The sequence below is a fragment of the Haliotis rufescens genome, unplaced genomic scaffold, assembly GCF_023055435.1.
Source record: "Haliotis rufescens isolate VD_foot unplaced genomic scaffold, xgHalRufe1.0.p SCAF_24, whole genome shotgun sequence".
NCBI lineage: Eukaryota > Metazoa > Mollusca > Gastropoda > Lepetellida > Haliotidae > Haliotis > Haliotis rufescens.
The window spans coordinates 2,312,568-2,335,117 of record NW_025963935.1 but is presented as its reverse complement, the minus strand read 5'-3'; the positions used below and the strand labels follow the sequence as shown (position 1 = coordinate 2,335,117).

At 39.7% G+C, this 22,550-nt stretch overlaps 2 protein-coding genes across 13 annotated transcripts in view; both read right to left on the bottom strand.

The window, feature by feature from the left end:
* LOC124127574 (ankyrin repeat domain-containing protein 50-like) overlaps positions 1 to 22,550 on the bottom strand; it is a 436,330-nt gene that overhangs the window by 222,826 nt on the left and 190,954 nt on the right. The gene's annotated exons all lie outside the window — the stretch shown is intronic.
* LOC124121367 (von Willebrand factor A domain-containing protein 2-like) lies at positions 491 to 20,655 on the bottom strand. Its single transcript, XM_046484363.2, has 5 exons — positions 20,587 to 20,655; positions 11,810 to 11,927; positions 9,686 to 9,743; positions 7,299 to 7,421; positions 491 to 1,101 (listed from the first exon to the last, which is right to left on the bottom strand). The coding sequence occupies exons 2-5, from the start codon at positions 11,816 to 11,818 to the stop codon at positions 539 to 541; spliced, it is 753 nt and encodes a 250-aa protein (XP_046340319.1). The 5' UTR covers positions 11,819 to 11,927; positions 20,587 to 20,655; the 3' UTR covers positions 491 to 538.

The window sequence follows — 22,550 nt, the reverse complement described above, 5'->3', positions numbered from 1 at the left end:
TTTACTAAACAGTCAGCAATGCCACTGTTTGCTGTGCTTCATTAAACAGTCAGCAATGGCACTGTTGGCTGTGTTTCACTAAACTGTCTGTGATGCCACTGTTGACTGTGCTTCACTAAACTGTCAGCAATGCCACAGTTGGTTGTGCTTTACTAAACAGTCATGATCAGCAATGCCACTGTTTGCTGTGCTTCACTAGACAGTCAGTAATGAAATGTTTCTTCTTCAGAATAGGGGCGGTCGGGTAGCCTAGTGGATAAAGCGTTCGCTCGTCACGCCGAAGACCCGGGTTTGATTCCCGACATGGGTACAATGTGTGAAGCCCATTTCTGGTGTCCCCCGCCGTGATATTGCTGGAATATTGCTTAAAGCGGCGTAAAACCATACTCACTCTCTCTCTCTCTCTCTCTCTCTCTCTCTCTCTCTTACATACACACACACACACATACACACACACACACACAAACACACAAAACAACAAACTCGCAGCATATGTTGACCATTTATTGGTTACGAAGTAACATTTAGTGCAGCTATTTCATCCAATCAGACCAAGCTTCATCTTTAGTAGGATAGTTCTGACTGAATCAGGGGAGCCAATCGGGAAGATGTTGTAAGGTCTCGATGCAATTAGGTGGATTGTGGAATTGGCATCTAATTGGGAGATAGCAACAACAAATACCTCAGCTTTGGCTTTCAGATCACCAATACTGGCAGCAATGGCCTCCCGGTCCTCCCTTGTGGTGTACCCATCGGTAAACATGATGACCTTGTTGTCAGCGTCATTGCGGTCGCCGTTGAAAATTGTACTAGTTGCCAGCTTGATGGCATCGCCAATGTTCGTAGAGGGACCCTCTTCGTATGTCTGCTGTTGGAGAGCTGCCAGCACAGCCGACTTGTTGTTGTTATATTCAGTGAATCTGAATACCACTCTCGCGTTTGAAGAAAATGCTATCAATGCAACGTTAACATCATCACGGCCTATGGTGAAAGAGTTCACCATACTCTCTTGGAATCGTTTCATTTCGTCAAATTTGGGTTTGCCGATGGAGCGTGAAACATCTTCTACAAACAGGATGTCTAGGTTCTGGTCATGGGAGACTGGAAAATAAACGTGCAATATGTAAAGATTGTTACAGTGTTACACATACATAGATAACATATAAAGGTATATAGATGGATAGATTTGTAAATATAAGCGATTAAGGGAAGGGATGTCTGGCTCTATTGTCTGACATGATTCTTCGTGTGAGGGTGTCAATACCGCGAATTTCTTGTTTTGTCCAATAAATAACACCAAAAAGAATACAAAAGGACAGGTACAGCATAACTATTTGTGGCTTTAACTTTAAGGCGAGCATTCACTCCAGATCTTCTTTAGTCTACATTTATATTCTGACCGAAAGGTTTCCTTGATATGGGCATATTGGAGTTTATAATTATTATTGACACTAAATGTATTGAGCATCTTCCGCATATGCTGCTGATACAACTACCACTACTTCCGCTACCAAAAGAAGTCCTCAATCGAGAGTGCAATTCCTATGACTAGTGTTACTGAACTACTGTTCATAGAGGTGACAATTGTGAAAGTTGTTTTTAATTGTGATAATCAGGGCATGGTCTTCATGATAGTTTTAGAAGGGTGGAAATCAGTGTCTGCACGCCATGCCAGATTTTGAAAGGCAGTAATCAGAGTGTGCACACCATGGAGGTTTTTGGAGGTTGTTAATCAGTGTTTGGACGGAATAAGTGTTTGTTAAGGGTGGTAATTAGTGTGTGAACGCCATGACGGTTTGTAAAAGGTGATAATCAGGTTATGGTCCCTATGACAGCTTCAAAGGGGTGATAATCAGAATATGGTTTCCATAATTGTTCCGAATAAGGGCAAGTATTGGTTTCGTCTCACGACGTTTCAATGGGCTGAACATCAGGGTATACGCGCAATGACAGTTCTTCATGTATGAACATCAGTGTGTACCTGCCATGACAGTTCTTCATGTATGAACATCAGGGTATATCCGCCATGACAGTTCTTTATGTATGAACATCAGGGTATATCCGCCATGCCAGTTCTTCATGTATGAACATCAGGGTATATCCGCCATGATAGTTCTTCATGTATGAACATCAGGGTATACCTGCCATGACCGTTCTTCATGCATGCACATCAGGGTATATCCGCCATGACAGTTCTTCATGCATGAACATCAGGGTATATCCGCCATGACAGTTCTTCATGCATGAACATCAGGGTATAACCACCATGACAGTTATTCATGCATGAACATCAGGGTATATCCGCCATGACAGTTCTTCATGCATGAACATCAGGGTATATCCGCCATGACAGTTCTTCATGCATGAACATCAGGGTATACCTGCCATGACAGTTCTTCATGCATGAACATCAGGGTATACCTGCCATAACAGTTCTTCATGTATGAACATCAGGGTATACCTGTCACGACAGTTCTTCATGCATGAACATCAGGGTATACCTGCCATGACAGTTCTTCATGCATGAACATCAGGGTATACCTGCCATGACAGTTCTTCATGCATGAACATCAGGGTATATCTGCCACGACAGTTCTTCATGCATGAACATCAGGGTATACCTGCCATGACAGTTCTTCATGCATGAACATCAGGGTATACCTGCCATGACAGTTCGTCATGCATGAACATCAGGGTATACCTGCCATGACAGTTCTTCATGCATGAACATCAGGGTATACCCGCCATGACAGTTTTTCATGTATGAACATCAGGGTATATCCGCCATGACAATTCTTCATGCATGAACATCAGGGTATATCCGCCATGACAATTCTTCATGCACGAACATCAGGGTATAACCACCATGACAGTTCTTCATGCATGAACATCAGGGTATATCCGCCATGACAGTTCTTCATGCATGAACATCAGGGTATATCCGCCATGACAGTTCTTCATGCATGAACATCAGGGTATACCTGCCATGACAGTTCTTCATGTACGAACATCAGAGTATACCTGCCACGACAGTTCTTCATGCATGAACATCAGGGTATACCTGCCATGACAGTTCTTCATGCATGAACATCAGGGTATACCTGCCATGACAGTTCTTCATGTATGAACATCAGGGTATACCTGCCTCGACAGTTCTTCAAGCATGAACATCAGGGTAAACATGCCATGACAGTTCTTCATGCATGAACATCAGGGTATACCTGCCATGACAGTTCTTCATGCATGAACATCAGGGTATATCTGCCATAACAGTTCTTCATGTATGAACATCAGGGTATACCTGTCACGACAGTTCTTCATGCATGAACATCAGGGTATACCTGCCATGACAGTTCTTCATGCATGAACATCAGGGTATACCTGCCATGACAGTTCTTCATGCATGAACATCAGGGTATATCTGCCACGACAGTTCTTCATGCATGAACATCAGGGTATACCTGCCATGACAGTTCTTCATGCATGAACATCAGGGTATACCTGCCATGACAGTTCGTCATGCATGAACATCAGGGTATACCTGCCATGACAGTTCTTCATGCATGAACATCAGGGTATACCCGCCATGACAGTTTTTCATGTATGAACATCAGGGTATATCCGCCATGACAATTCTTCATGCATGAACATCAGGGTATATCCGCCATGACAATTCTTCATGCACGAACATCAGGGTATAACCACCATGACAGTTCTTCATGCATGAACATCAGGGTATATCCGCCATGACAGTTCTTCATGCATGAACATCAGGGTATATCCGCCATGACAGTTCTTCATGCATGAACATCAGGGTATACCTGCCATGACAGTTCTTCATGTACGAACATCAGAGTATACCTGCCACGACAGTTCTTCATGCATGAACATCAGGGTATACCTGCCATGACAGTTCTTCATGCATGAACATCAGGGTATACCTGCCATGACAGTTCTTCATGTATGAACATCAGGGTATACCTGCCACGACAGTTCTTCATGCATGAACATCAGGGTATACCTGCCATGACAGTTCTTCATGCATGAACATCAGGGTATACCTGCCATGACAGTTCTTCATGCATGGACAACAGGGTATACCTGCCATGACAGTTCTTCATGCATGAACATCAGGGTATACCTGCCATGACAGTTCTTCATGCATGAACATCAGGGTATACCTGCCATGACAGTTCTTCATGCATGAACATCAGGGTATACCTGCCATGACAGTTCTTCATGCATGAACATCAGGGTATACCTGCCATGACAGTTCTTCATGCATGAACATCAGGGTAAACATGCCATGACAGTTCTTCATGCATGAACATCAGGGTATACCTGCCATGACAGTTCTTCATGTATGAACATCAGGGTATACCTGCCACGACAGTTCTTCATGCATGAACATCAGGGTATACCTGCCATGACAGTTCTTCATGCATGAACATCAGGGTATACCTGCCATGACAGTTCTTCATGCATGGACATCAGGGTATACCTGCCATGACAGTTCTTCATGCATGAACATCAGGGTATACCTGCCATGACAGTTCTTCATGCATGAACATCAGGGTATACCTGCCATGACAGTTCTTCATGCATGAACATCAGGGTATACCTGCCATGACAGTTCTTCATGCATGAACATCAGGGTATACCTGCCATGACAGTTCTTCATGCATGAACATCAGGGTAAACATGCCATGACAGTTCTTCATGCATGAACATCAGGGTATACCTGCCATGACAGTTCTTCATGCATGAACATCAGGGTATACCTGCCATGACAGTTCTTCATGTATGAACATCAGGGTATACCTGCCACGACAGTTCTTCAAGCATGAACATCAGGGTATACCTGCCATGACAGTTCTTCATGCATGAACATCAGGGTATACCTGCCACGACAGTTCTTCATGCATGAACATCAGGGTATACCTGCCATGACAGTTCTTCAAGCATGAACATCAGGGTATACCTGCCATGACAGTTCTTCATGCATGAACATCAGGGTATACCTGCCACGACAGTTCTTCAAGCATGAACATCAGGGTATACCTGCCATGACAGTTCTTCAAGCATGAACATCAGGGTATACCTGCCATGACAGTTCTTCATGCATGAACATCAGGGTATACCTGCCATGACAGTTCTTCATGCATGAACATCAGGGTATATCTGCAACGACAGTTCTTCATGCATGAACATCAGGGTATACCTGCCATGACAGTTCTTCAAGCATGAACATCAGGGTTTACCTGCCATGACAGTTCTTCATGCATGAACATCAGGGTATACCTGCCATGACAGTTCTTCATGTATGAACATCAGGGTATACCTGCCATGACAGTTCTTCAAGCATGAACATCAGGGTATACCTGCCATGACAGTTCTTCATGCATGAACATCAGGGTATACCTGCCACGACAGTTCTTCATGCATGAACATCAGGGTATACCTGCCATGACAGTTCTTCAAGCATGAACATCAGGGTATACCTGCCATGACAGTTCTTCATGCATGAACATCAGGGTATACCTGCCACGACAGTTCTTCAAGCATGAACATCAGGGTATACCTGCCATGACAGTTCTTCAAGCATGAACATCAGGGTATACCTGCCATGACAGTTCTTCATGCATGAACATCAGGGTATATCTGCAACGACAGTTCTTCATGCATGAACATCAGGGTATACCTGCCATGACAGTTCTTCAAGCATGAACATCAGGGTTTACCTGCCATGACAGTTCTTCATGCATGAACATCAGGGTATACCTGCAATGACAGTTCTTCAAGCATGAACATCAGGGTATACCCACCATGACAGTTCTTTATGCATGAACATCAGGGTATATCTGCCACGACAGTTCTTCATGTATTAACATCAGGGTATATCCACCACCACGGTTCTTTATGTATGAACATCAGGGTATACCCACCATGACAGTTCTTCATGCATGAACATCAGGGTATACCTGCCACGACAGTTCTTCATGCATGAACATCAGGGTATACATGCCATGACAGTTCTTCATGCATGAACATCAGGGTATACCTGCCATGACAGTTCTTCATGCATGAACATCAGGGTATATCTGCAACGACAGTTCTTCATGCATGAACATCAGGGTATACCTGCCATGACAGTTCTTCATGCATGAACATCAGGGTTTACCTGCCATGACAGTTCTTCATGCATGAACATCAGGGTATACCTGCAATGACAGTTCTTCAAGCATGAACATCAGGGTATACCCACCATGACAGTTCTTTATGCATGAACATCAGGGTATATCTGCCACGACAGTTCTTCATGTATTAACATCAGGGTATATCCACCACCACGGTTCTTTATGTATGAACATCAGGGTATACCTGCCATGATAGTTCTTCATGTATGAAACTAAGGGTGTGGTCGTTATCAGATTTTTGAATGCGTGAACATCATGGTATGGATGACGAAACAGATTTTATGGGGCGAAAATCAGAGTGTGGACAACATGACACTTTCGAGGGATTGAAATTCAGGTAGTGGTCGGAATAACAGGATAGTTTTGAAGGGCTCAGAACCAGGGTATTGTCCCTATGGCAGTTTCGAGTGCTTGAAAATCAAGGTTTTGACGCAAAAACAGTTTTGGAGGGTTGAATATAAGTTCCCGGTCACTCCGAGAGTTTTGCATGGGTGAGAATAAGGATGTAGTTTAGAATGGGTGGAAGCCAAGATAGGCATGCAAAAACAGTTTTGAGGGGGTTAAGATCAGGGCGTGCACAACATAACAATTTACAGGGGTGAAAATCAGTGGATGGTATCCATAACAGTTCATGGGTGTAATTCTTTATGTGGTCTTGATGTGAACTCCATGACATTTTTTAAAGAGTAATAACCAGGGTGTGAACGCCATGCCATTTTTTAAAGGGTCATAAACAGGTTGTGGTCGCTATGACAGTTTCAAGTGGGTGAAAATCAGGGTATGGTTTCATAACAGTTCCAAATGATGGAAAATAAGGCATCAATGGGCTGAAAATCAGGATATGATCGCCATGATAGTTCCAAAAGGGTGAATCTCCGGGTGTGGCTGCTATGACAGTTTCGAAGTAGTAGTTATAAGTGTGTGAACGCCATGACAATTTTTAAATGGTGATAATCAAGCTGGAATACTGTTGAGTGCGGCGTCATACAGGAAACAAAAAACAAACAAAAAAAACCCTCACATGCCATCATATAGCTGAAAAACTCTCTTAAAAGATGCGTTGAAGAGAGCTCATTCCATCGTGGCCATTCTGAAACCTACCTGTACACCTGGTACCACGGAAACCAAACTGACACTGACAAACGGAGCCATGAGACAAGGGGGTGCATGTGCCCCCATTAGCACAAGGTTTAGAAAAGCTGCAGATTCTGGAACCATCGGAGCCTGCAAAATAAAATATGAAGCTTAATTAGTTTCAAGAAAGTGTTTCAAAATAAGAATAAAAGATTCAAAGGCAACATCTATGCAAATTCTTAAGGGTTTTTGAAGGTTACTAATCAGCATCTGAACGCCATGACAGTTTCTTTTATTGTTATAATCAAGGTGTGGTCGCCATGCTAGTTTTTAAAGGGAGATAATCAGGATGTGGTCGCCATGTCAGTTTTTAAATGGTAATCAGTGTGTAAACGACATGACAGTTTGGAAAGGGTGATAAGCAGGTGTGGTCGCCAAGCCAGTTTTTGAAGATGGTAATGAGTGTCTGAACGCCATGATAGTTATTAAAGGCTGGTAATCAGTGTGTAAAGACATGCCCGTTTGTACAGGGTGATAATCAGGTTGCGGTGGCCATAAAACATCCAAATGAGGGACAATCAGGGTATGGTTGCTTTGAATGTTGCGAATTGGTGGAAATCATGTTTAGGTCGTTATGAATGTGTCAAATAGGTGCAAATCAAGATATGTTTTTTGAGGGGGTAAGATTCATGGTGTGATCGCTGTGAAAGTTTAGAATTGGTGTAAACCAAGGTATGGACGCCAAAACAGTAATGAGGGGGTCAAAGTCAGAAAGTCGACAACATGTTTCTCAGGAGTGAATATCAGGATGCGGTCATAATGACAATTTCAAAGGTTTCAAAATTCTGAATGCGGTTACCATGACAGTTTTGAAGGGGTCAGAATCAGCGTATTGTCTGTGACATTTTCCAAAAGGTAAAAATCTGGGTATGGACAACAAAACAGTTTTGAGGGGAATTTCGAAGAGGTGGACATCAGGGTGTGTTTGACATGACAGTTTGAAAGGGGTGAACATCAGTGTGTGGCTACCATCACCGTTTCTATGGGGAACAAATCAGGTATTAGCGGGTCGGGCGTTGTCGACACGTCCTATTCACAGGCGAATCAAGATACTGTATGTACGTCTACAACTATGATACACAAACTGTACAATTGTCGAACCGATCTTGTGAACTTCAGGTGCTGGTTGGTTTCATGGACTCAGTGGATGCAGTGGGTGTTTGCTGCTAAAAAGTGTTTCAAGTATATTCAAGACATGAAAAATGTGATTTCTATGTGCAACCAGACAACTTTGATATTTCTCTTAGTAAAAAATCTCCTTAAAATAGTACATGACCATTGGTGTGAAACGCGGTGGGTGAGATAGTCACTTTATGAAGTTACCAAGTGAGTTCAAGATAAATATCGTTGCCAGTCGCCATACTGGAAAATACAAAACATCATCCATCGTAATCACAATCTCATTAAAATCAGATCTTAGTTCTCGCTATCGCTTATCAAAGATCTGAGGACATCCCATTACCGGTCGTGTCAGAACGACCTTTCAACCGACCAATATAAAGCGTCGCTTACCAGATCATGAAAGTGACAGTCGGAATGTATTTTGTAATCATGCAACCTCGAAATGTTACCAAAGTATTCCAAACGGCAGTTACAGCCCGTACGACTGATTCCGTCAAAATGATCGTCTATCTCACGCTTCCGTGGGATAAACATTTAAATGGCGGATCCGGAGGCGTTGCACAGAACGTAGGAAGCACTGCCATACAATCTCAACCATATATCAAACATTCCAAAATGTTCGTTTGTTCAGTTCAAAATTTAAATCGAGAACTGTTTCGATATATTTTTCAAGCGTAGACGGACATGGAAGTCGCCAGTTTGAAATGAGTGACGTAAAGCTTGAAAAAACTGCTTTCTAATTGGCTGATGTCAATTTCTTGTTAGTCATTTTAGTCATCGGTCAAAGTTCGCAAAAGGTCGTTCTGACGTGACCCGTATTGTGATGTCCTCAGAAATTTGTTTAGCGGCAGCGAGAACTTGGATCTGATTTTGATGAATTTGCAATCACAATCTTCTTCTCCTCAGAAACCACGTGATCAATGTAGCTAAAGCTTCACACTTTTCTTCCCACCAATGATGACACCTGAATTTGTCAAGAGGTTTGGATCCGATTGTTTTTCGATATGGGGATATTACAGTAGGTCTATAATACCATTCATTTATCATAATAATGCGGATCTTTGATCACTTCTGGATCAATATCTGGACGCCAATGTTTCGCACTTTACTTACTTTGAAGAGCTAATGATTTAGCTCAAACTTGTTGTTGTTAGTTATTCAATAGAATAACACGTAAAGCGTCAATAGGGCAAGAGATATGCGATACATGTGAGCGACAGTAACCAACTTACCATGCCTTTGGCAGCATGATTGACAAATCAGCAGGAGAAGCAGCAGTATTATCGGATCCTTGAAGAACCAACATTTGAAACAATTGAAAGTCTGATTCAAAATTAAAGCAATTACATGTTATAAAAAATCGAGGCAGGCAAACCAGTGGTTGACATAAGTGGTGAGATTTGTTTTCTGTCAATTCTCAGCAGCAGTATCACATGAAAATACGAGCCAAAACGATATATAATACATTAACTGCGGGGCAAAAGAAAGTTTGTTTTTTATGTAATTGAAATTTTGTAAAAGGTAATCTGTGGCTGAGTAATTTTGTGTAAAAATGATTTAAAGATACGAAATTAATTTGCAACCACTTCAGCGGAAAATCGTAATACATTTATTAAATACTCATCGTCATTGGTTTTTTAAAAGTTATATATGAAGTAATGCATGATAATACAACCATCTCCAAGTATTCTTTCAGCGCTGATAACGTGTCAGTTCAGTTCATTTTTTTTTATGTATACTCAACAACAAAAGTTCCCCTGACACCAATATTTTAGTATATTTTTCAAACAAGTAAAGTTTGGTTTTCCATATTGTAGCACATGTATGGAATCAAGTCACAAAAACGCAACTGCTACAGAAAAGCAAGCATTCCATGCACAAAAAAGTTGACTTTTATACAATCCCCATGCATATCACTACCCAAAATGGGTATAAAAACATGTGCGTTAACGGAATTCTATATGCATTGTTTAGCATCGTGCTGACAACAGCCACTCAGAAAAACAACAAAATTACGCAATTATTCAACATTACGAAATGCCATGCCTGTCCGAAAATGAGCGTCTGCGAGCCATTGGTATGCTTGAAGCAGGATCTTGATGTTGCAAGACAATTTAACGTCCACAGAAGCACCATTTTGGTGTTTATGGCAACATTGGCAACAGACGAATGCAGTCAGAGACCATCCTCGCGAGATCGGAGTGGCAGGCCACACGTAACCAATAATCGACAAGACAACTGGATTCGAACAACACACCTACGATATAGATTTCAGCCAGCAACAGTGACTGCAAGAAGCATCAATGGCCTTTGACGAATATCTTCACAAACCGTACGTCGTCGCCTCAGATGTGCAGTGATTGTCGCCAGAAGACCTGCCAGACGTCCCATTTTGACAGGAAATCACCGCCAAGCACGTCTACAGTGGTGCAGACAGCGTCTACGCTGGACGGCCATGCAGCGGGGACAAGTTCTATTAACTGACAAGTCTCGTTCTCACCTCAGCCACAGCGATGGACGGATTCGAGTGTACCGACGTCGAGGTGAACGTTACGTCAATCATCAGCAGCAGCGTTATGGTATGGGGTGGGATAACAGCAAGACAGAGGACACGTTTGATATTGGTTGAGGGAAATCTCAATGACTGCGACGAGATTATCGGCCCTGTTGTTCTACCGTTTTCGCGTCGTCATGGCCCAGTGTCATGTTTCAACATAACAACGCCCGGCCTCATGTTGCTTGACTTGTTCAGGATTATCTTCAACAAAGCAACGTGAATGTCATCCCCTAGCCGGCTCGCTTCCCTGATCTTTCACCAATCGAGCACATGTGGGATGAGAAGGATCGGCGCCTTCGGCGTCAACCACGTGTTTCACAGACACTCAAGGAACTTCGAAACATGCTACAGCAGATATGGACAGATATCGCACAGGACTTTGTGTAACACCTTGTCCATTGCATGAGACGAAGATGTGTTGCTTGCATCGCAACCAGAGGTGGACACACACGCTATTGATTTGTAAGTTGACATTTTGGCATGTTTATGGCAAGTCAGCATGGCAAATTAAACCATCTGAACACTTTCAGGAGTCCTTTATCTGTTGCAAACCGCAATTGTTTCAGATTTGGTAAAAAACATATCTGTGCATTAAATCTTATTCAATGTCACAGGAACTTTTGTTGTTCAGTATATATATTCACCTCCTCTCCACTGTTATCCCCTTCTCAGCTGTAGTAGCTTATACTCATCCCCTTTCCAGCTCTTGGCTTAAATACCCGCATATAGCGTAGGTTCCCCTGCAGAAAGTGATTTAGTTAGCCTTATCTATAACTTTATAACACAGAAAACAACTTACCTTCTGCATTGTGAAAGAGTTGTACCCAGTGTGGTGCTGCTGCGAGTGACGGAATGGTTTTATATGCTGGAGTTGATGTGTAACATGTGTAGCCACTGAAATAGCTTGGCTGGTCCCACTGCAAACACGAAAACGTCGTTATTTTCCGTATATGGTCATTGGGAAAGAACGTTTTTTGGACGCTTTCACAACATTGGTTTTCTGTCCAAAAAACGTCGTTATTTGTCATGGAAAATTACTGCGAATGAACGATTTTTATCAAGCTCCTCCCTCTTCAGCGTAAACCAGCGTCTACCGGTATTGCTCGTTTTCGGCCTTCATTGGTCAGCTCTAGCGTGTTGTTACAGGCCGGGGTTTATAATCCCTTACTCAACGTTTCCATTTTGTGCATTCCCGATTTCGTGGATTGTTTACAGCACGTAATTGATGTTACGTCGCAGCTGCTGGAAGCTGTACGTGCATTAATTAACGTAACCAGGATCGACAGTTTTAGCACAACGGATTTGCTGTTATGCCAGTCGATACTTTTTAAGTTGATTTAATTGCAATACATAGAACTTCTAAAAATCAATAAAACAATATATATAAAATCCAAAACATTTCTCATGCAAAATATCAACGAAACTCTTTAGGTCATTAGTTTTTTCGAATTACAATATCATAAGCATTGGTAATAATCACCACATGTGTTAATCTTATCAATGTCAGTACCCAAACTTTTAGTCCACACAATAACTCTGTTTACGCAAACGGTCGAGACGGATGCGCAAACGATTTACATACAGCTATATTTGTTGGAACGGTTCGCCTTAACGGTGACAGGATAATGGCGTTCACAAGTTCTAAGAGATATATGCTCACAACCAGTTTGTCCTAGTACAATACTATTTTACTGAACTTCCGCCCCGCCCTTATAGAAATGATATTGTCCTCGATGAAGCAAGTCTAGATTTTTCAAAAGTCTTAATCTCCCATCTCACTGGGGCTCCTTTTCAATCTAAATTCAGTTGTTTGTTTCCATCTCAAATGTATTTCAGTTTCTAAGTGTTAATCTAGATCACAACCTGAGTAGAAAGCAAATATTGGTCTGACTGTGGCCTTTTAAACAGTGTATAGATACAAGTCCCGAGTTCTGTCAGAAGCTGTTCGTAAGATTGATCGCTTATATACAATATTTGCAATAGTCAGAAACGCGCTACTCTTCAGCCGCAATTGATTTTGTGAATATGTTAAAACCCAACACATCTGCAAACTGTTACTGTCTGTACATGGTTTAATCAGCGAAATAAGTATGATTATGGAACATTTTGCTTTCATATCATCCCAAGATAGCTACAGATTACATAAAACTGTAGTTATTATGTCACCATCCTTAAATATATATTTGTTCATCCAAGACAATTAAGATTTACATTCCATTCACCATACAATTAAGCGTTTTTTAGGTCACAGTCAGACAAAGGCCAACGCTGTCCAGTTTGATGACATTTTCGCCCTCCTATGAATATTCCTGTCGCCGAAAAGACCCCATGTTCCTAGGAATATCGTTGATTCGTTGAAAATCATATCACGTACCCAAATAGCTGGATAAGAAAGGCTACTGATAGCCTCTAGTCAACCCCTAAGTGTTATTGCTTAATGTTTATCCAACTTGGCAGGGAATAGTTGCAGTGGCACACGGCAGCATTGTCTGAATTCGTGTGTTATTTGCCAATTTTAGGCCGCTATATCTATTTATTACCCAATAAAGTCAGAGAGAGGGCTGAGAAGGAACTCTGCTAACTTTACAACACTTTTGTGGGAAAACATTATTGATATTCTTATTTAATAACGAATTATAAGACTCTGAATATTAATGTTTATGCAACCTAATTTAGGGCTCTAAAAACTCATAGATATATTTATTCTTAAAAGTTGAGAAATGTAAGACATTTAATACCATTATGCACGAGCATGCATTTTTCTTTATGAAGCAAATTTAGTTAAATAATGTGTTATTGATATTCCAAAGGTAATTTAGCATAAAATATAAGGAAATCAACTGGTATTTCCCACTTGAAACAAACTGTATTTTCTCGAGTACAGTGCGCAGGTTTTCTACACAAATATACAATTGTACAATACACGCCACTGTGAGTTTTTTAAAGTTTTTTTTCCAAACGGAAAGGCATTCCCGAGTGCACGTAACACCTGAAATACCATGTCAACAAATCTAAACTAAAGTACGCAACATAATCCTCAGCTGATATAACACTATCTGGTTTTGAAATGTCTCTTTTTTATGTCTAATCTATTTTATCAGTTTTATTAAAAATAACATTCCATATTATTTGACTTTTAATTTTGGCGACACCAATATTTTAGTGTATTTTTCAAACAAGTAAAGTTAAGTTTTCAATGTTGTAGTACATGTATGGAAAAAACGCAACTGCTACAGAAAAGCATGAATTCCATGCAAAAGTTAACTTTTATGGAAGCCCCATGGATTTAACTACCCAAAAATGGATATAAAAACATGTGCGTTAACGGGATTCCACATGCAACAAAATTACGCAATTATTTAATATTACGAAATGCCACGCCTGTCCGAAAATGAGCGTCTGTGAGCCATTGGTATGCTTTAAGCAGGATTGAGTCAACGTGATGTTGCAAGACAATGTAACGATCATCAGAAACACCATTTTGTGTTTATGGCAACGTTTGCAACAGACAAATGCAGTCAGAGACCATCCTCGGAGTGGCAGGCCACGCGTAACCAATAATCGACAAGACAACTGGATTCGAACAACACACCTACGAAATCGATTTCAGCCAGCAACAGTGACTGCAAGAAGCATCCATGGCCTTCCACGAATATTTTCACACACCGTACGTCGTCGCCTCAGATGTGCAGAGATTGTCGCCAGAATACCTGCCAGACGTCCCATTGTGACAGGAAATCACCGTCAAGCATGTCTACATTTGTGCAGAAAGCGTCTACGAAGCTGGACGGCCATGGAGTGGGGACAAGATCTATTAACTGAAGAGTCCCGTTTTCACCTCAGCCACAGCGATGGACGGATTCGAATGTATTGACGTCGAGGTGAACATTTCGCCAATCATTGTGTCATGGAAAAAGGTCAGTTCGGGGGCGGCAGCGTTATGGTATGGGATGGGATTACAGCAAGACAGAGGACCCGTTTGATAGTGGCTACCGCGACGATATCATCGGCCCTGTTGTTTTACCGTTTTTGCGTCGTCATGGCCCAGGCATTACCTTTCAACATGACAACGCCCGGCCTCATATTGCTTGACTTGTTCAGGATTATCTTAAAAAAAACAACGTGAATGTCATCCCCTAGCCGGCTCGCTCCCCTGATCTCTCTAATCGAGCACATGTGGGATGAGATGGATCGGCGCCTTCGACGTCAAAAACGTGTTTCACAGACACTCCAGGAACTTCGAAACATGATCCAGCAGATATGGACAGATATCCCACAGGACTTTGTGTGAAGCCTTGTCCATTGCATGAGACGAAGATGTGTTGCTTGCATCGCAACCAGAGGTGGAAACACGCGCTTTTGATTTGTAAATTGACATTTTGGCATGTTCATGTGTTTTTTTAATAAAATCACGCATTTTCTTAAGTCAGTAAGGCAAATTAAACTATTTGAACATTTACAGGAGTCTTTTATCTGTTGCAAACCGAAATTGTTTCAGATTTGGTAAAAAACATACCTTTGCATTAAATCTTATTCAATGTGACAGGAGCTTTTGTTGTTCAGTATGTATGTGAACTGATCGGCACGGCTATTGACGCCATGAAACTGACCTTAGTTGACAGAGAATGAATACGCATTTCATAAATGCCCTACTTGGACTTGTCAAAAGTAATATTTATTGTAGCATGACAATTACATGTCAACGTAATGTTTTCGTAATCGGTTATTTAGGTCCATGAAAAATAATAATATGCTTTCCCTCCTCCAATGATCGTCCCTTTTAAGATAAATGATCTTTATGTTATAACTATCAATCACACACACACACACACACACACACACACACACACACACACACACACACACACATGCGCGCGCACACACACAAATCCTTGAGTATTTATAAATGGAGTCTCGAAACTCTGTGGAGTAAGGGCTTACAATTGCAAAGGGATCTCTCTTATCTGTCTGTGCCATCACCTTAACTGCCCTCAGCACCCTTGCCAAGCCTGTCCTCACACTGAACCCTATGTAGCAAGTAGAAAATGTACACAAACATCTACAGGACTTGGTATAACGGATATTTATCAACATTGATATACACCATGTGATACAAGTATTGCTATTATTAAGGTCGGGAGAGGAGATGCAGATTTTCTTTGCATGAACATTTAGTAAATGAAAATGATCATTTGTTGATCTAGTAGAATTTTAGTGATATTTGGTGTATACCGAAGGCGTGTTGTGATATTAGTTTCATTTTCAGCTCTTTTCCAATTTTAGGTCGCTATCTCTAACTCTATTAATTACGCAATAAAGTCTTAAGTCCTTAGCAGAAACTCTGCTAACTTTACAACACGAATGGGATAAAACAGTCTTGACGAACAATTAAGTCTCTGAATATTTATGTTTATGCAACCTAATTTGGCATTTTTTCATCACAACCCCAAGTTAGGCCTCGAAAAACTAATACATATTTGAGAAATCTAAGATTTTAATACCAATATGCACGCGCATGCATTTTTCTTCATAAAGCAAATTTAGTTAAATAATGTGTATTGATAATTTAGCATAAAATATACGGAAATGAACTAGTATTTCACACTTGAAATATTCTATATTTTATCGAGTATAGTGCGCGGGTTTTCTACACAAATATATAGCTGTGTATTGGAGGAGACTATAATACAAGCCACAATGAGTTTTCATTAAAAAAAAAATAAACACAAAGACATTCCCGTGTGCACATAACACCTGAAACACCATGACAACAAATCTTCACAAAAGTACGCAATATAGTCCTCACAATGAGCCTGATGTGGCAAGAAGAAGATGTGCACAAACACCCACTGGGCTAAGGGTACAAGTCATGGACAGGACTTGGTATAACGGATAGTTGTCAACATTGATATACACCATGTAATACAAATATTGCTATTATTAAGGTATAGTGAGGAGATGCAGTTTAACTTTGCATTAACATTTTGTAAATGAAATAGGAGATCATTTCGCATATAAGGCGCTTGGGAATTTTGTGGTATTTTAAGTGATATTGGTTGTATAGCGAAGGCGGGTGGTGATATTAGTACATCCTCAGATCTTTGTAGAGAGGGCATTTCAGCAGAAAGTGTTCCTCATCTAACAACGAGCAAGAAGAGTCACTCCTTTCAATCCAGTCACACTGTCACTGATAATTTGTAGACTTGCTGTGGCTCTAAACATGGTCGATATTTTGAAACATTATTTGATAGAATAAATTCTTTCTTTGTTACGGATAAATGAATTCTTGATATATAATAAGGAATAAAGAGTAAAAAGGCGCCCTATATATTGTTCTTTGTTGATTGTATTGAGTAAAACGATTGCATCACGATTATAGTGTTAATTTCTGTTCCGTTTTCTGCACCATCATTTCTTTCATCTCATAATTTTTTTTTTTTTAAATGGCAACTTATAATTAACCAAGGAAATAATACTAAACCGACCAACGTGAATATATCTCTCAGCCATTATTATCGTAAACATGTTTCTACTTTTAAGTGTATGTACTTATACTATTCATCATACTTATTTAGGAATGACTCATAATCGTACCGTATGTGTACTGTATACATATATATGCAGCACAACGGAACTTTCATTCTATAGAATTACTGTGCAACGGTTCGTCCCTTGTTTTCAGACCTTCCATTCAGACAAATAAATCAGATGTGAATTTACCAAAGTCTCACCGGTTATAAACATTTGATACAAACTGACTTCCGTGTGTAAATGTAATAATGTAATACTCTATAACAAGAAGAAGGGCAGAGTGAGATGTACCCGCCGATGTAGCAGGCTCAAATCAATACCTTAAAAATTAACTCTGGGGTGATTTAAGCACAGGTTTAGTTCACTCCTTTCTACAAGGCCCATAGCTCTCAATCCAGGCTCAGATAACTCCGCGTATTCGTGTAAGATTCAGATGTGACGTCAATCGCTCGTTACAATTCTGAAAATTTGTTTTACACTAAAAATGTCAGATTTCTCAAATAAATATAACTCCCTTTGATTCAACCTTAATCTTTTGTCAAAATTCGACACATGAAAATAATAAGAAGCGTCGATACAACTGGGTACACACACACATAAAATACATTTTAGAGTGAGTGAGTATAGCTTTAGCTGTACAGATAAGAAGCGACTTGTAGTATGATAATAGTTTCCCACATGTGTTGATCCCGATTGTGAGTAAATTCAGTTTCAGTCCAAAATTAAATGATATCATATCTGTTTCGTCTTGCGTTTCGAAATCAACATATTTTTTAATGTTAAGTGCGTCAATGAGAGAAGAGAAAAACGCATTTCTTTCTGATATAAGTATTTAACAATGATAAATAATGTGGTTGTCATAGTCGAACATATGCCTATTTCAGTGCTTGCATTATTTCGAAAGTTTACAGCGTGATGAAACTTTCACACAAAGTTGTTAGGCAGGTCAGTATTCCAGGTACAGAAAAACAATTGCCAAAGTACAAAGTATGTAAATTTCGTATGAATTATTTTAGAACGAGACATGCCAGAGATTTGTCATTGCATTTCTTAGCCATAATTGTTCTTCGTATATGCAAATAGTATCATTAGAAATATTTCTCCATTTATATTTTGGAGGGAAAGTACTGTGTAGCTACCCGAATTGTATTTATCAAGTGTTGGTTTAAGTTCTTTACAGATTGTCTTTGTTGTGACAGTGCTGGCAATGGTCGGACACAAAACAAAACAAGATTTGCAAAGTTTTTGCAGTAAAGGTTGCTTGAACGACCAAGAAATAAAGGTTTGCATTTATCAATACATGCAGTAATTGTCCAAAGACCAAGGTTCGCAAAAGTGGATTCTGAAGCAGATCTTTTTATCAATATCCTTTACAGTGCGTGCAAAATATCTTTCTGTGCCTTCAAATAGATCGGTATGTTGTCCCTTGATGTCAAGGGTAATTCACTTGCATAAATGATGGTTTTGTGTATTATTCTGAGCCATATGTTCACGCTTAAAATTGGATTAAGATGATAACTATATAATCTAAAAGATATTAGGGAGTTAATATTTTGCTCTGCTTTATGACTGTCCTTTTTAATTCTTGTTTTACAAGAAAGATTATGCGTTAAGAGTAATCCACCATATACCATAGAATCAAGAATCAGTTATGGTAATGTGTGCATCACTAAGTTTACAGTGAAAGTTACGCCCCTTGCGTTTCGCTTTGTTGAACACAATTATCGCATTTATACTAGGCGATAACCTTGGGGCATATGTATGTACAATATTAAGGCATCTTTGAAAGCCCGTTGGTGGTATGTTAACGAGTGAAGTATCGTCAACAAGCAAGATTTTTGGAATACCCTTACCATATGCACGAATGCCACATTGTGCTTGTCTAAGGGCTGTAATGAGATCATTTATTAAAACAAACAAAAAAACATCCAAAGATTACTCTGCCTTAGCCAACACCTTGTTGAACCATATATGTCTGTTTGTTCACCTTGGTAGGAAATAGAAGCACAACTATTAACTAAACAATGATCCAGCAATTCCCATGCATTACCTCTAATGCACAGTTCATGTGGGTTGAAAAAGTCTTCTTCGTGCGATATTCCTTCAAATGCTTTTTCATTATTTAAAAATATACAGCTTAATCTGCAAGGTGTCTTTGTATGTTGTACTGAATGCCTTCGGTCAAACTAAACACTGACTAGTTCCATGTCCTATCTAAACCAATCTGTAAAATATCAGGGACAGACTTGGTTAAACCTACACAGTTTTTCTTCTATACTTTTGAACATTTTCGTACAGACATGATGTTAGAGTAATGCCTCTATACTTTCGGGAATCAAATTTCTCATTCTTCCCCTTATATATTGCTGTAACCATGCCAAGTCTATAGTCATAAGGTAAATATGATATTTGTTTCATATGCTTAAAAACTATTCATAACGAATAAATAAGATGTTCTCCTGACGTTCTACATAACGAATCAATAATATATTCATTTGTAATCGTATCCAGACCTGGAGGTTTACTGCTGCTTAGGTATTTGACGGTCCCTCTTATCTCTTGAGATGTTCCTTATGTAGTGATTAGCAGGGTTTTTAGTGTCCGTTGATATATTTCCGAAATGTGCATTTTAAGATAACAAAATAATAATGGCATGTATATGTTTTAGCTAATGGTGTGTGCACGTGTACAAACTGCAAAAACTAAAAAAGATCTTCAGCACCTTATATTGCATATTGTTTTGAAATGTTTTACCTGATGAACACATTCATTATTTACATATCATACTCAATTCCACATAGTATTGCACATAACATGTATCTATGTTTCATGTATATGACGGGTACATGGAGCATTTAAAACCCATTCGCGTCTGGCTCTCAAGGCATGTATAATTGTAAAATGGTAACTTTTGTTTGTTAAGCATCTGTGTGTGTCAAAACACGTGTTATTTTAAAGTGAAATATAAATATTTAGTTGTCTGTTCAGGTAACTAATTTTAACTATTATTTTCTGAATAAACTATTATATAAAACATTAGCTTACCTCTAGCTGAAATGTGTGATCCTGGGTTTCAAACTGCCATGTCAAAGAAACCCAGACATTACAGGCATACACATATTATTTTGTGCTTTGTGACACCAGATGTTGTAATCGACTAATTCTCCTGTCGAAAACAACTATTGTTGTAGAAAGATGAAACCCCAATGCTAGAGAATAACTGTTTCGATTTTCAAACGAAACAGATTCCATTTGGCGTACGAGGTATTCAAATTATATAAATGGATTGCTTAAATTCAATCATGATGCCAGGTGTTCGCACAAAGGGTAAGTCTTTGCCGCAGAAAATGTTCTTACGCAAGCTCTTAGATTTGTTGATTGCAAGCTGGGGCGTTGTCAATATATCATGTGTAAATTGTGTGGACATGTAGAACGCATTTACAGAGAGTATTGAACGGTTTCTTCACACAAAGTCAATCTAATTGGGGATTTTAATGCCCGGACATATAATCCACGCGAGTACGAAATTCTTGATGAATACATAATTGAAGTATTTCATTTGGATATTGATGAAATGAACCCTGAATCTGTGTTCCATGAACTTGGGCTTCGTTGCACAAAAACAGGACAAAACAAGAATAAATAACTTTGGCTATAAATTTATTAAAATCTGTTAAAAAATAAATAGAGGTTATCACGCGAGTGTGTTATGGGATGGTAAATATCCTGCATTAGGCATAAACATTGTAGTTAGCGAACCTTGGCTCGCTAAATACATAGTGTTTATTCCTAATACAGGATATTTACCATCCCCAAACACACAAGCGTGATAACCGCTTTATCATATAATGTCTTTCCTTAATTCTGTGTTTCAAAATCGCTTTCCCTCTCTCACAAACATTACTGAAACATTGCGAGTTTTCCTGGAATGCGCGCATTAATATTTATTACGTCACAGGGTAAGTGATGTGTCAGTCGGACAGTGACAGTAGCCAATATTGGTCTAACTGAAATCTGTTTCTTACACAGTGGCGAAGCAACATATACGCAAAACAACAATTGTTTTTATTTGCCCTTTCGCGGCAATCCATCGGTCTGTCTGCTAGAGTAACTGTCCTTTGTCAAAGGGAAGCTCCTCTAACCCTAGTGTATCAGACGTCACGGCCACGGTCAGACGTTGTTGACAGTCGGTCTGTCCTGGCATAACGTTAAGAAGTGTAATCAGAAGGTAAATTCTGACTCGATCGCCGAATAACGAGGGCGACGCCATGTTTGTTTATAAACAGTGAAAGTAGTCCCTACTTGACCTTTGAAAGTAGTCCCTACTTGACATTTGATACTTGTATCTCTATCCGCATATGACCCCAACGGATATCGTTTTTATCCGTTGGCTTTATCCTCCCGAGGAACCTACCCATTATATGATCAATCTGTTTATTGGTAATGGCAGGCTAGGAAATAATAAAATGCTAGGTAAAACTGCGTGTAAAGGTAAAAGTGTCCGATTCTAATGTAACTGACCTCTCACCTCTCTATTCAGACGTGCACGTGACCCTCGTCAAGGGTCAATACATGTAAACGACTACCGTGCATCTATACAAATGCCACTAACAAACTTAAACATAAGATCCTTGATAAATCTGATATATACGTAAAACATATATATATTTGGAACAGATAAATAATCTGATGAAGACTGTGCATGAAGCACAGGAATAAAACAAGGATTCAAAGGGATTTTATTTGCTTGTATATCAAGAAATGACATCACAGTGTGGTAAGACATTTTAGTATTAGTCTTATTTAGCGATACCCAATTTTGATCATTAGATTCCTCAATCAATATTGCTCACAATGGAAGCTAAATGTTAATATCCTTTGGAAGTGGCCCAGTCGAATCAACCAAATCAATAATTTATTTTGAGGAAAAGATACTGGAAATTGTTGATAATTACACATATTTCAGGATAAATCTTCTCAGAAATATACACTTTGTGTTTTGTATGAAA

Excerpts from the sequence above, each read along its gene's own strand:
- LOC124121367 (XM_046484363.2), bottom strand. Across the intron at positions 7,422-9,685 it reads ATCATGCTGCCAAAGGCATG|GCTCCGATGGTTCCAGAATC; the intron begins GTAAGTTGGTTA and ends TTTATTTTGCAG. Across the intron at positions 1,102-7,298 it reads CCGTGGTACCAGGTGTACAG|TCTCCCATGACCAGAACCTA; the intron begins GTAGGTTTCAGA and ends TTTATTTTCCAG.